Source organism: Vombatus ursinus, unplaced genomic scaffold (assembly GCF_900497805.2).
Source record: "Vombatus ursinus unplaced genomic scaffold, bare-nosed wombat genome assembly UNPS02014791.1, whole genome shotgun sequence".
NCBI lineage: Eukaryota > Metazoa > Chordata > Mammalia > Diprotodontia > Vombatidae > Vombatus > Vombatus ursinus.
In genome coordinates, this window is record NW_020954569.1 from 74,929,722 (window position 1) to 74,945,733 (window position 16,012).

At 36.3% G+C, this 16,012-nt stretch overlaps 1 protein-coding gene across 4 annotated transcripts in view; it reads right to left on the reverse strand.

The window, feature by feature from the left end:
- The window catches only part of TCF4 (transcription factor 4), a 440,264-nt gene extending 426,249 nt beyond the window's left edge, over positions 1 to 14,015 (reverse strand). The window contains exons 1-3 of one of the 4 annotated variants that reach the window (XM_027868757.1): positions 13,471 to 14,015; positions 11,072 to 11,163; positions 9,302 to 9,374 (exon numbers count right to left, since the gene is read on the reverse strand). In XM_027868757.1, coding sequence (XP_027724558.1) covers positions 9,302 to 9,374; positions 11,072 to 11,143 — 145 coding nt within the window. In that variant the 5' untranslated portion in view covers positions 11,144 to 11,163; positions 13,471 to 14,015. Of the gene's footprint in view, positions 1 to 9,301; positions 9,375 to 11,071; positions 11,164 to 12,110; positions 12,222 to 13,470 lie in introns of those variants that run through there. The other 3 variants (XM_027868758.1, XM_027868755.1, XM_027868759.1) reach the window with 3 other exon arrangements.
- Between the last annotated feature and the right edge of the window lie 1,997 nt (positions 14,016 to 16,012).

The window sequence follows — 16,012 nt, forward strand, 5'->3', positions numbered from 1 at the left end:
TCTTGGCTATTAACTATGACAATTGGCTTTAATATTACAGGTCCTTTTCATGCCACCTCAAGCAATTACTTATTCAGTTTTCTACCTGAAGTCACAGGGGATGTGGTACTTAAAGGAGATAAGAGGAGCAGAATATGGCCTACTGTACATTTAGCACAAGAGCATGCCATTGTATCTAATATTTAAGGACATGGGCAACAGCTGCAATAGGTTCCCTGTGCTACTGTATTTGAGAGAGAGATTATATATGTGTGGGTATACACATGTGTATATGCATACACACACATAATCACATAAGGACAGGATCAGACACATGATGTAATCAAATCTATACAGTATATAGAGGTTTTGTACAAAGCCTTATACAATCTATGAAAACAACTATGAAATAAATATCCATGGAAGTAGCTTAAGTCAAGAGGCTAAAGAGCACTGACATCATAATGAATAACTCAGTGATATAAAACCTGTAACTCTTTCAACTTCAATCCATCAATCCATTGGTCACTCAATAAACAAATGCATTAGGTGCTTACTATGTGCTAGTTGCTAAGGACATTAATACAAGGAATGAAAGCACTTCTCTCAAAGAACTTACATTCTACCATGGAAACAATCACTTACATAAGAATTTACAGAATAATATAAAGAGAAATATACATACATACATACATACATACATACATACACACACATTTAAAATCAGAGATACCTTTGGGACACCAAGAATAACTCATCAAAGCCATTTTCAATACAATTAAAATGAGGGGCAATTTATTCTAATAGAAAATAAAAGAAGGGTAGAAATAGGGATAGATAGAGATTGAACCTACAAGAGGCATCCTAGCATAGAGGATAGAGAACTGGCCTCTAGGTTCAAGCCCTCCATCTGACACATATTAGCTCTATGACGCTGGGCAAGATATTAAAAATAAATAAATAAATAAATAAACCTCTCTAATCACTCACCCAGGATAGGTATGCAAATGATTGATAAGACTGATAAACCATGAAACATTTTCAAGCTTTTTTCCTTCCCTTTATTTATACAAACTTAATGCCTAGTGCTAAAATTTCAATATTCTCCCTTGGTGTCAAGATCTTTTCTTAGCTTGGATTCATCAAAGTAGTTTGTGTCTTGAGCATTGGGTTTTAAAATATCATAGCTTGAGAGATTGGATATTAAGTCTCTCAGGATTAGTTTCTATATAATAAAGATAAGTACCATCAAAAAAAGAATGCTAAAATGAAGGACATATAAAAGCAGAGAGGAGAATTCTAATAGAGGCACCATGGAGTCTATAATGAGGCTTTGTTGCTGGCTTCTCTGCTGAACTGGGAAAATATTTTTTCCCTGACTGAAAGCTTACATGCTAACCATCAGTTTAGTTGAAATACTCAAAGCTAAGTTAAAAATGTCTGAAAAAAGTTTGTAATGGAAATGCTGACAGACCATTAAGCAAAGTGGCATTAGCAGGTGCTCCTATAATACAGGGTCAGAATTCAATCAAGCTGCCTTTTGACGTCATCTGGTATTAAAAAAAAGGCAAATGGTTTATAACAGTACCAGAACCCTCCAGATTAAATTACAGTCTTGATATTTAATCATAGGTCTTACTTTGTTATTTTTAATAACACAATACATTTTAACAGTTATTCGTCAAATGTTAGCCAAATTAAAATATGTGATGACAGGGGAAGCTGGGTTATATGTCAGTACCACAATCTCTCAATTTTTATTAGTTCTTTAGAAACAGTAAGTCATATCTGCTTTATGCCTTTCAGGAGACATTAAAGTTAGAAGAATTGGTTCCAACCCTAACTGCACATAGTGTAGTTCAGAAGTCCAAATATCACCTCAGACAAGTCACTTCATTTCTTCCAGGCTTTACTCCCCCGCCCCCATTTGTAAGATGAGAAGTTTGGGCTAAACATTGTTAAGGTCTCTTCCAACTCCATGATGTATTTATTTCCAACACAGTAATTTAGGGGCTTTTCAGTAAAGAAAGATTTTTCATAGTAGAAAGGTTAGTGAATACTTAATTTCCATTACAAATATCTTAGTCCAAGAGACATTTGTAACATTAGAGAATAAAACAGGTTCTTTAAAAGTAATGTACAAATACTTCAGCACATGTGAAGTGTTGTTTGCAAAACAAATCAATACGGGCTACAACCAACAATAGATTGCAGTTAATAAACTACATATAGTAATTACCACCAATGGCAGTCTGGAAAGTCATTCATTAAATGTTAATTGTCACACAAAAGTACAGTAGCATTTATTTGGACAATAGTCTTACTGCACCTTTAAATAAAAACACCTTTTCACAGCTCAGAAATCTATCAGAATAAACAGTTTTTAAACACATCTGGTTATTTGATATCCTGATCAATTCAGCTTTAACTTACTTTTGAAATGAAAGTAAACATGACAAATTTTCTCAATTTTTCTCTATTTCTACATGTTTCATGAAAAAAAATGACATCACAAAGTAATAACATTTTCCCCTAAAAATCAAACCACCAGTTTCTTTAGGACAAACAGAACACCATAGGATTTTTCACTAGATCAGGCTAATTAAGACAGAAGGGACTCAAAAGTATCTACCTATATTCCATGTGTTAACTCTCTGAGTTTGTAGGGGCTTTAAAGCATTTAAAATAGCTTAGATTGCATGTGGAACTCCAATATGTAATCTTGATAGACAATTTTAGGAACTCTGTTCAAATAAGGAGGAATCTGATACAAACAAGAACATTTTTTTTTTACTATCACAGATTTGACTTTTGCCTAATAACTAAAACCTCCAAGATAGAGAACACAAAAAACAATAGGTCATATAAACCAACCTGTGAAACACCATAAAAACTTTTTTTAACTTATCCAGCTTCACTTTCTCCTTGTGCCCTGCCACAACTAAAACATAAGTACTACATGTATTAGAGTCTAAAGGCTTAGCTAAGGAGCTTTTGGTTCAAGACCTGTAAACCGAAGAACATTACAAAAATACACCATGTTCCTTATTAAGTAACTTAAGACCTGTTATCTTGGCCTATGGGAACAGATCTAAATAGCATCATAACACTAAACATTGAAAATCACAGGCCTGGGGCCACCAGGACTCTAGTCAGTTTCTAGACCTAACTTGAAAACTTCCTATATAATGTAGCTTGCCATTAGGAGTAAATGTTTGATCTGTAAAGCTTACAAAATTACTTTGTTTATCATAGTAGATGAAAGAAAAAAGGAATAATTTTAAGCTCAAAACAAAACTGTTTATATGACAGCCTTTAGTGCTCTATGATTCTAAGCATTTAAGATAGATTCAAGCAATAACAGCATAAACTTTCATTACATAGTTCTATTATATATGTGTATGTGACTTAGCTGTTCATCTGTTATTTAAGTGATTTTCTCACTACAATAGTGGGGAAAGTATAATTTGCTGATGTTGTCAAAAATGTTAAGTATTTCAGGCTCAACATTTCCTGGATCCCTGTGCTTGTTTGAGATATTTTATTTACTGGAGATAGTGTCACAAAGAGTCCTACTTTATCTGAACCTAGAAAATGTAACATTTGAAGTACTTGTGTCCAGTAAAACATTTATCAATACTACAAAACTCTTTTTACTTTGGATAATACAGATAGATGATATACATGGTTATTTCTTGTGAATATGAAATACAAATATAATAATAAACTGCCAGACTTTTCCAGCTTGAAATAGAGCCCATTTATAAAGAAAATAAAATTAGAAGCATTCCATATGCTATTATCTCAACTAATGGTTTTAATTATATACATAAGGATAATTGAAAATGAAATATTTTAATTGTCACCCCCTACATCTTATTGACATATAGGACCTCAGTACAATATATAGAAATAGATGTAGCAAGTTCTCTTTTTGTTTAAAAAAAGGAATTTAAGATAATGACTGAGGAAAATTCAACTCTCATATGGAAAGGTAAACTATAAAGATATGACATAGGGAAAATCTTGTGCATAGTTTACAGCATTTTCTCAACTCATATTTAAAATTTATTCTCAACTACAATAGAACATGGAATAAATATTATTAGCACCAACATAACATTATTAGACTCCACATTATCAGAAGGATAAAATATCACTAGTGATCTTTTTTGTTTTGAACAATTGTTGCCCCAACCAACTACCTCAGAAGTGTTTACAAGGAGGATCAAGTAACAGAGTGGACAGATTATCAGAAGTTCATTAAGAATCCTGGAAAATCAATTGATCTTAATATTGGTTGGTGACTATCAATATCTTTACGTGCAAATGCTACCTCATACAACCATACAATATACAGTGACAGAACAGGTTAAGAAGGAGCATGGTAGTGTTCATTATGTACTTATGTTTCCTAAGGGATTTCTAAGGGAACAGAAAATTACTGAAAAGTCCTACATTCAGGGAGGAACCAACACTAGTAAAAGTGGTTCCAAGTGCTTCACAATGCAGGGTTAGACGAATTTTGGTAAAGCGATTCACAAAAATACTGAACTATTATGAATAAGTAGGATACATAAAGTATAAAAACTGACATTCAAATAAAATTACACTTTCTGAAGGAAAAAGTACTGGACGGTGGAGCTTTACTGTACCTCAACTCGAAACATGATAGAGTATGATAAAGTGGAAAGACAATGAGATCAGGGATCAGATCTACCACTAAATTGCTGTATTCTCTTGGGGAAGTCACTTTACTTCTGTGGAAATCAGTTTGCTCATCTGTAAAACAAAGGGTTTAGACAAAATGGTCTTGAAAGTCCCTGAAGCACTAATATGTAGAGATCTAAGGTAGTATAGGCTTAATTATATTTCTTGTGTCTGACTTAATAAATTCCTGTCCTTTTTTTTTTTACCATCATATTCTATTGTAATTATTTTTTTCCCCTACAATGCCAGTATTGTATTTTTAAGAGCATATGACACCACCATTCTACAATCTCTTTCACTGGGGCTATTTTCCCCCACCACATTCAAGTGATTAAAACAACTATTATGGAGGGTTATATTTATACATAAAGTTCACATAAAATCCAGTGGTTTTTGAAAATTATCAAAGTATTTTATTGGAAATTTTCCTCTAAGTCATCTATAATGTACTACTGTTACAAATTGTACTGTGTAGAAAAATACAGATTTTGACACAAGGTTTTCATAACTTTGTAAACAAATGTTTATTTGGGGTAACTGTCAACAACAACAACAACAACAATAATAATAGTTCAAATATCTATAAAAGGCAACATGGCTTAAGGATAAAAAGCTGACTTAAAAATCAGGAGACCTGGGTTCAAGTCCTACCTCTGACATACTGGGCTCCAGGCCTTCGACAAGTCCCTCAACCTCTCAATGGCCCAAGCAACCCTGTAAGACTATAAGTTACAGTACAATTTAGGGAGTTTCCGCATCAGAAGCTAACTACACCAGTGAAATCAAAGGTCAAGACAAAAAATAAAAAGGTCTACAATAATTTAAGGCGTACCAAGTGCTTTATAATTTTGGATAACTCTTAATATGATTAATGCAATTATAAATAAGATTTTTAGATTTTTGAAGTTGACATGGACCATGTCTATACAAGTCCTAAATAATCATCTGGATGATGCCAAGCAACCAGTTGGACTGACTTTTTCCTCCTATATTAATTGAACTGATAGGCTTTCCTAGTGTTCAGTGTATTTTGTTCTGTTGTACATCCTTAGAAACATGAGTGAACCTGGATTACTTTTGTTCCACAAAAAAGATCTATTTTAATTATTCTTTTAAAGTATCTAAATATTCCTACAGTTGACAATTTTAACAGACACTTGAAAACCTAAGTAAAATTGAACATAATAAATATTGACATAATAAATGTCAAATTTTGAAAACATGGAGGAAAAGGAGACAGTATTCATCATAAAGTAGCTGGAAATCAGAACTCTTAACAATGGTGACTAGGTGTCTTATCTAAAAAAATCTTTAGCATCAACAAATTTCAGTAGAATAAAAGTTATTTTTTTCTTTTTTAAAAAAAGTCTGCAAGCTAAATAGGTGCTAATAGGTTTGATGCAGTAGTAAAGTAATTTAAGTTGGTGGCCCTCTCATAAATTCAAAAATTGCGAGACTATCTAGGTAAATTCCATTTGGTCATCCTATTTTCCTTTATATATAAAGTTCCATGCAAATGGACACAAGTATCTTTTTGTTTAAGAGCAATGACTTAACAGGTATTAAATCACTCTGTAAAGTCAACATGCAGGTTGAAATAAATGCAAGAAAGTCTTCTTTAAAATAATTCCAGAGCCCACCAATTCTCCCTGTTAAGGTCATAGAAGCTCTGAACCATCATGGCTGAATTGTTTTAGTGCTCTCTGCTGAACACCTGCAAACATCAAACAAAAACTGCTGGTCCTTTACTGGGTTGACAAAAGCCTTTCATGTGAAAAATGCTCCCTGGGAATGTCAGGGCTGTAGCTCAGGTTACATGCCTTTCTCCCTTACAGGCTCACTATTTCTTAAGGTGGTAGGAAAAACTATGTTTGTGAAATTAAAGATGAAAGGAAATATGGAGATACTTAATTTTTATTCACACATTACAAATCACAATGGAGCATTCTGTATCAACCAAGTCAAAATCTACTGGGAACTTTAAGCATGAAATATTAACATGCTTTACAAAACATACTTTATTTCCAGTTTGCATTCTTTTATCTTCCTTCCTTTTTTTCCTTCTTTCCTTATTATTCTATCTTTTAAAACTTTCAAACTTAGCACAGGAGGATGATATATTGGCTTCCTTGGGACAGCAAAAATCAAGGTGAAGAAGATTTATAGAAATAAATCATTTGTTTCTCTGTTTAAACTTTCATAGTACATGCAAACAGTGAAAGGGTAGATTGTATAAAATTCATTTTTTCTGATTTGTGAAATTATCATGGGTTAAAAAGTTTAATGATTGTGTGTCTGAAAATACGAACCATCTTCTTTAATTAATACACCTATCTTATAAAGATAGAGCTAAATTAATTTTCTTCCTACTGTGCAGCCTCTATTACTATTAACATCACTACAGTACATCAACTGTATAGCTTGCATATTTAACTGGCCATAGTGACTGTACTTTTAACTCATAAAAGTAGACTTTTAGCCTCAGCACTACACCTGCAATGTTAAGTCTGAATGTGTATTTCCATAACTTAAAAAAAGAAATTATAGTATATTTCCTTCAAAATCATCTAATAATTCCATGCTAAATCTTCAGCTTTTAAGTGAAACATAGTTATTTTCCTAAGCAACTGTATAAACTTCAATATATTACCATGATCAAAATGCACTCAAGCATGTTTTTATTTATCATGTCTATGCTCTCATAACTATCATAAGCAGTTTTTGAACATTTATTAAATAACAGCATAATACTTATACTTTGCTTAAATGTTGGTAAGGTTAGAGAATCAAGTAAGAGTAGAGTTACATTCATCACTGTGCCACCAACTTCAAATTGCTAACTTACCTTAACTGATTAAAAGTTCTTTACAGTGATGTACTTAGGTCATTTCCAAATGTTTCAGGTTTAAAGGTAGTTCTCAGCACTTCACAATACTGAAGGGCTGACTTTCAAAATTGTCTATCATTGCATATTCTAGCATAACCTACTTGAAAGTTAAAATTGTAGCCAAATATCTTAAACATCAAGATGCATATCAAGAAAATTACTGTCAAAAATAAAGTTAGTTATTTTATGTTGATTGTATCTGAACATGAAAAATTTGATTTTTCTCAAAGAGACACTATTCTCATTTCTACTCAAACACTCATATTAATATTTTACATCAAAATACTGTGTCATAGCTACAAGTCAGAGAAATATGACTTGGGAGATATTACAACAACAAACTGAAAGGAAATCAAAGAAATAAATCCTCAGAAGCACTAAACTGAAAATACAGCAATACCCATGATCCTAATCTTTCAACATTTGTCTAATACTTTTAAACTTTTAAGTAATATAACCAAGAAAATGTATAAGATTAACCATAAGAGGCATCTCATGTTACAAAAGAGAAAAATGTACACTACATGTGCAAAAACTCTTTCTTCTAGGCTTAGTAACAAAACAAAATGCTTATCTTGTTTTGAAATAAACAGTTTAAAAAAATGAATTCTGTAAAACTATACAGAGAGTGCAAAACATACAGCTGAACAAATTTCTCTCATTGCTCTAGTACCAAATGAAAATAATAGATACAAATTTATATTCAATGACTAATGGATACTTCCACTGGCATCTCAGAGTTAAAAGATGTCAACATTTACCCATTTGATTGAAAATAGTACTACATGTTTACATCCATATGCATAATGTACTCTTAGGCACAACAGCCAGCACTCTTAAAATATTACAGCTGTTTTAACAATTGTAGATGCATTTTTTTTGCCTGGACTTAAGGACAACATGCAGCAAAGTAAGAATCCTTCCTAAATGAAACTTGGTGAACAGATATTAAATACATTCTAAAGCATGGTTTACTTTCCTTCTTCACATTTAATCTTAGGTACATCCAGACATATAAATATCCTAACGTTTAAAATCCTTTCTTGTCAGATAGTCATCACACACATAGATTCCTTTGTTAATACCACTGAGTTTTTTTTTTAAACACCAAACAATGTTCTCTTATTTTTGAAATTTAGATGGTGATTCAAATTTATAACTACATAAGAATTCAATGGAAAAATAGGAAGGTGGAATGAGGGAAGTTATTTAAAAGGGTATTTAAAAATATTAATGTTCAATCCCTCAGATTAACAAGATATTCTATATGCAGGATGAGTTTCACTAAGGTGCATTCATCATCAAAATGAAGTGCTTTTCTCTTTAAAAGGGTTAATTTAACCCAGTAACTACTAACAGATTTTTTTTAAAAATCTGTATATAGGTACACAGGAACATTAAATTATCCTCCAAATTAATAATTCTCCTTAAAAAGGGATGATCTTTATATGTCTGATTACATACCAACATCAGAAACATTTTTTAACTAATAGAATTTTGAGAATTTTCTTGCCAGAGAGGAAGCAAAAAACTTAATTTTCAAAAAAACCAAAAATTTTTGTGTGCCATTCAACTGTCAAACCCTGAAATAATTCATGCCATTTTGCTTATCTTTCAGTGACTGCCTTTGAAAACAGATCAAGAAAGCCCCGTATATACATATATTACAAGGTAATACACAACTAATAACATTTTAACTACACACTAAGGAAAGAATTTACATACTTGAGCCAGTAAAATGTCCACTTGCCAAAGAAGTTGGTCCATTTTTCCCACTGCTCACGGGAGGTGAAAACATCTAAAAGAAACAAAGAAACATTACTGCTAGAAGAGAAGAAGCATTTTTTGTGTGTTCACAGCTAGTCAAAAGTTCCTTCACATTCTTAACAAATAAGTCAAAGCTTATGTAAAGGGCTTCTTTAATACAACACATCACCATTCAACTCAAAACTAAAACTGGCACAGTATTACTAATCCACACTCTTCCACCCCCCTTCCCAACTCTTTCTTACACACCCCTCTTTTCAATTAGACTCATTAGATTCCTAGACAATATTATTAACATTTTGAAAAACCACAGTCCCCAAAATGTTATCAAGATTCAAGTTAGAGACAACAAGCCTCCCCTGCAACTAGCATTTTGATAAAGAAGAAAAAAGTTGCTTGTTTTAAGTTTAAAACCTTGGCCATGAAGGTGGCAACGTCCATTTCAATCCCGCATAGGATTTGTCTGTCATATGTGAACCCAAATAAAAATGAATGCAAACTGCCACCTGCACTAAATTCTCATTTCGTCTCTAACATGAGAGCAATTTGAAGCAAGACTCTCTCTCTCTCTCTCTCTCTCTCTCTCTCTCTCTCTCTCTCTCTCCTTTCCTCTCCTCTCTTTCTCCTCTCCCCCTATATTTATTTCAACCCTAATTGGTTTCCCTCTTCTTCGACGTTTCTAGTGGATAATACGCACCTTCCCTGAGTCAGAGCCTGCAAAAAGCAAAGAAACAAATGGGAAAAGTGCAACAAGCTAAGAGGGGGCTGCAAAGCTGCCTCAGGCTATGTTTCCTGGCCAAACTTCCAAAAGCCATTTCTCCAAAGAAAAGTCAGCAGCAGCAGCAGCACCAGCAGCAGCAGCAGCACCAGCAGCAGCAGCACCAGCAGCAGCACTAGCAGCACTGAAGCAACCCCATTTACAAGGCGGTTCTGGATGGTGCATGTTGTGGATTATTATTTTTGGTTTTGTTTTGCAAATGCATCTTACCACCAAACTCATCAATCATTAAAAATAAATAAATACTCCTGGCAAGTTTTGGATTGGATATGGGCAGGGGAATAGAGAGGTGGATGAGAGGGGCAGCAAAGGCTGTTAAACTCTCCAAATGTACATATTCTTGTTAATGCTAGTTTAGAAATTATTAAAATTACAAATTGCATATCCAAAAGGATATATACATATATGCTTACATATAAGTAAGTATATACATACATATATGTGTGTGTGTATACATATATATATATATATATATGCTTTTAGAATTCTAAGAAGAGATTTCACTTGGAGGGCAGAAGGTCTTTCTAATTCAAAGCATCAGTTTAAAACAAAACTGAGATATTTGGCTTCTCCTCTTATCTATTTCCAAAAAAAAAAAATGTTATTGAAACAATGAGTAGTGAGAAAGTACAAGTACTTTCAATGTTCTGATATGTTCAACCTTTGAGTTTACTTAAGGGTGTTTTTCCATTTGAACTCTAATTTTCTTGGGGAAGGAGGCTTCTAAAGTACATAATTAAACTTGAAAAAAGGGGGAAAACAGAAAATGCCTTTATTTTTCATTTCACCCGAAAAGATGAAGACTTGTCCATAAAGACATTCAAATTTAGCATGATCTTAGCCGATTAAAAATTACTTGTGTACTTTAGATTACAGTTTATTTGTTTTTAGCTAGTGTTTTGTTTTGTTTTGTTTTACAGCTGTAGTTAGTTTCCACCGTTCTTTCTTACCGCACTGAAATCCAGTAAATCACTCAGCTCTTTGTCCGTCCCTAAGGCAGCCATTCGCTGTTGGTGATGCATTTTAGCAAAATCACACAAACCTAGAAACATGGAAATAACCGCAATCAGAACCCAGTCCCGATCCTTAGAGGAAACACAATCGGATTTTTGGAGACTGGGGGGATGGGGTGAGGGGTGTTATTGAAGTGGAAGGGGAGGGGAAGAGGAGAAGGGGGGGAATATTTTAAGATGGAAGGGGCAGCAGTAGCAAAAAAAAAAAAAAAAAGGTATTGTATTTCCAAAAGAGACGATCAAAACTGGTAACATCCACTCTAAAACCAAATCCAAAAAAAAAAAAAAAAGCCGCTCTCAGCGCATCATTTATGCAACAGGAGGTACAGCAAAGAATGAATGGATCTCAGAGAAAAGAGAAACTACTCAGCAACGATCCGGTCTCAACTTTCCCCCCTCCCCCTACCCCTCGCGCTTCTCTTCTCTCTCTCTCTCTCTCTCTCTCTCTCTCTCTCTCTCTCTCTCTCTCTCACACACACACACACGCACACACACTCACACACACACACACACACACACCTCCCCTCCTTATAAAGTAGCTATGAAGAAATTAAAAGATGCGAATCTTCTGAGTAAAAACACTTCCGATGGAGGGGTAGGTGGCAGAATAGAGGGTAGTGGGATCGGGTTCGGTAATTACGCAAAACCCTAATTTGTGGAGTAAAGGGTGATTTTTTTTTTAAGGCCCATAGCAAAGTCATCAGTTCCTTTAAAGTGGGCATCGCTAAGGGAGGGTGGATGGAGGGGGGGAAGAGAAGAGGGAGGGGAAACAAGAAGGGGGGGTGGTGTCTCTATGGAGCAGAAATGAAATCGCAGCCCCAAGGAAAGAGGGGAAAAGCCCGTGAAAGGAAGGCTCCAGCCACCCTCCAGCAGCTCCTGGCCGAGCCTCGAGATCTTAGCTCCGGGCTCCGTCCGCTAGCCACACCATCACACCATCAGCCACCGATCCACCAGAAATGCCAGCTCCGGTACCTACCGCCCGAGAGAGAGATGGGGCTCCCCTTCCAATAACAGCACCGAAACGGGTTTCATTTCTAATCACTGCATTCACAAAACACACCACCACTACCACCACTACCACCACTACCACTACCACCACCACCTCCTCCTCTTTTCCTCCTCCTCCTCCTCTCCTCCTCCTCTTCTCCTCCTCCTCTTCTCCTCCTCCTCCTTCACCACTACCAACCACTACTACTACAAGATCCAGAGACACCCTGCAAAGATCCCTGACTCTTAACACCAACTCTCTGCTCCTTTAGGGAAGGGAGGGGAGGTGTGTAATGGGGGAAACACGCAAAGACAGACGGAATTGCAAGTTCAGCAAAGGCGGGGGGGTTGGGGGGGGTGCTGAAGAGAAGAGACGCATTTCTTTCCAGGTCGGTTTGGCTAGGTTGGTCTGGGCTGCATTTCTTTAAAAAAAAAAAAAAATCATAACATCTCCCCTGCACCTTCCCCCTACGACCCCTCCTCAAAAAAAAAGAAAAGAAAAGAAAAGAAAAGAAATACAAACGGAAATCCATCAGGCACCTCATTTTCCCTCAAACCCTAAGATATTATCTGAAGCACTAACAGTTCAATCGTTGCCGGTTTCTTTCCTAGGAGGCACTTTTTAATTTATTATAGTTTCAATTTCTTCGGTTCTATCTTTCTCTTGCTCTCTCACACACAGGGCAAGGCAAGTTTATACTAGGCTGCAAATACACGTGATGCAAAAAGACTTTGCCAAGAGGAACATTTTCTTTTCCATACATAAACCAACTCAAAAAAAATTTTGGGGAGGGGGAGGTTGTTTCCTCTGTTTTGGTTCTTCCTCTATCTGTAAGCTGTACATACTTTGTCCCCTCCTTTTTTTTTAAGTCACAGAGAGTATTGCTACAAACTTAGCAAGTAAGCATTTGGGGAGGATTGTTGTTTTGTTTGCTTTTCACACTCGAGTTTCCAAGGACTGCTCAATCCCCTTTCCCCAGAAATATATGTTTAAATTCAACATTTACTGCAACAGGGCCTATAGGCTACAAGAATCTATTTTCGCGTCACTTTTCAGGTTAAAATAAAGCTTTATACTTCTCAAGTTTCGTTATACACGCGTACTTTATGCAGTATCTGTAACATATAGGCTTCAACGTGTGTTGAAGTATACACATTAAACACACCCTGTTATTTCTACATGTGCGAGTACAGACAAATAATGCAGGCACACACTTTTTTTCTTCTCAAATTGCTATCACTTCACAAGTTGCTCCTTTTGCTTTAAGAACACATTAGGATCAAAATTTCTTTAAAACAATAAATTAAATTAAAAGACAGTTTACTCTGACAGCAAATTGTAACTTTACCTTAAATGGCCACAAATATTCTCACAATATTCCAAGGAAAGAGACTTTTGAAAAAGAGAAAATCTTCTGCAAGTGCTTAGTATCTCACATGTGTATCCCCCAAAAAGTACTTTTTAACTGGTACTCAGTCCTGCTCCAGGGATATTCCACAGATCACAAGATCATGCACCTGGCTCTGATTTTTGCATTTTCCACCATAAAAGAACTTCAAGAAAATTTCACCCACACCCACCAAAAAAAAAGAAAAAAAAAGAAAAATCCACCAACTTTTTTCTCCCCTTTCCTTATTGTTCCTTTAAAAAAATATGTAAACAGAATAGTTAATAATTTTCCTCAAACAAATCTTGTTGGTTGGTTTTTTTCTTCGTCTCCTATAAAGTCTTAAACTTGTTCCAAGTTTAGAGATTTCTCATCATCATCATCATCATCACCATCATCATCACCATTGACTCCCCCGTGGAGTCACATTGATAATAATAGGTTTCCCTGAAAGATACATTGTAATCCATGCACATCCGGGCACTGCGGGGCTTATAAAGAGAAAAGCGCTGCTGCTGCCGCCCGCCGCTGCTCTTACAGACAATGAGTGGGGAGGGGAGGGGAGGGAGGAGAAGAGCCATAGAGTGGTAAACATTGGGGCTAGACAGGCATCCAAAATGGCGTCGTGGAGCCTGTCTCCGCCTCCTCTCGGAAAGGAGGGGGGCGGCCCGTGGAGCTCAGGAGGAGGGAGGGCAGAAGGAGCGAGGTGGGCGGGGCCAGGAGGGGAGCTGAAGCTTGTGGTCGCTAGCCGCTTGTCCTCTTGCTGTCTTTGCTCTCCTCTCTCTCCTTTTATTTATTTATTTATTTGTTTATTTATATATGTGTATATATATATATATACATATACATTTTTTAGCAAATGCTGGATTTGGAGAAGGGGGGAGAAATTCGCATTTTTTTTAAAGGAAGTCAGATAAATATTCCACAGACTTTAGCAGAAGACTCCTTTCCATGCCCTCTCTCACTGTCCCCCATCACTGGCACACTCACACTTCCCCCATGTGTGCCTTCCTAAACGAGGGTGGAGACCCCTGGGAGCCCCAGGGGCTGGAGGCGGGGCGGAGGTGCCCTGCGAGACTGCAAACCCTGTGAATCCAGAACTTCGTGGGTGAAAGTGGGGAAGGAGCCAGGAGCAGGCCGGGGTGGGGTGGGGTGTGCTGCGGCGCAGAGTTGTTGCTTCTCCTCCGCTTGGGGGTCCTGAAGCCTAGGAATAGACGCCCACCCCCTCTGTCCAGAGAACTGGAGCAGCTGCCGGTGGAGGGCCTTATTTGTTTTATTCGCGGGTTGGGTGGAGGGGGTTTAAGTCCCACTATTCTGTAACTCTGGTAGTTTTAAACCTTTGGGGCAATCCTCCTCCGTGGGGTGGCCCCACGCACCCACAGCTACTTCCATAGCCCGGGGCAGTTTCTGCTCAAGTGCCACCTTTTATAGGAAATTTTTCCCAGTCCTCTCTAAGGTTACCTTGGATTTTCTGCGTCTCTGGTTACACACTTAGGGTTTCCCAAAAAGTCTTTACTCAAATTTAAGTTTTGAATAATACTCAATATTAAATTTAAACACCAAAGTGTTTAAATTTAATATTTAGCATTATTTAAAACTTAAAATTGCAATGACTTTAGGGACACCCTGTATGCTTCTATGCTGGCTCCCTTATTAGAACGTAAGTTCTTGAAAGCAAGGATCGTTTTTTACTTTTTTTCTAGGTAGCACTGTCTGACACATAGTAAGGGCTTAATAAATATTTGCTAATTCATTAAATGAGTTTGCTATTCACAATAATAGCATTCATAGAGTGCTTTAAGGTTTGCAAAGCATATCATCTGAGTAATCTCACTCTTATTGGAGGGAGGGACAATAGAAGGAAAAAGGGAAGTTAGAGGCCATTTAGATGACCCTGCTCATTTTAAAGATGAGAAGACTGAGATCCAGGGAGTTAGTAACTTGCACAAGGCCACACTGGTAGCTATCAAGTGAAATAATATTTATAAATTGATTAGCACAGTGCCTAGAACATAGTAGATTCTTAATAAACACTTGTTACTTTCCCATTTGAACCCTGGCCATTGTTTGAATGACAAACATCGTTTGCCTAAAAGCTTATTTTACTGAGAACTCACACAGGGCAAGAGCTCACATACTGGTCAGAAGATGTGATACAAGGACACTCTCATGGTCTTCTGAAAAACTTTGGAATTGATTGCATGACATGGCAGACACTGGCAAGGGACCACCCAGTACGGCATCCCCATTTCAAAGAGGGCACTGTGCTATATGATCAAAGGAAAACTACAGCCCCTCAAAAGAAACAAAAGAAACACAAATTTAGAGACATCTCCACTCCAAATGTTCACATGGACTATTTGTTCTCAATCCTGTGGTAGAGCCTTCAAAGCTCATATTGGTCTGATCAGCCACAGTTGGACACACTAAACCTTGACTCCAAGAAAGTGATACCATTTTGGTCCTCTGAGAATGAGGAATAAGCACACAAACACACACACAC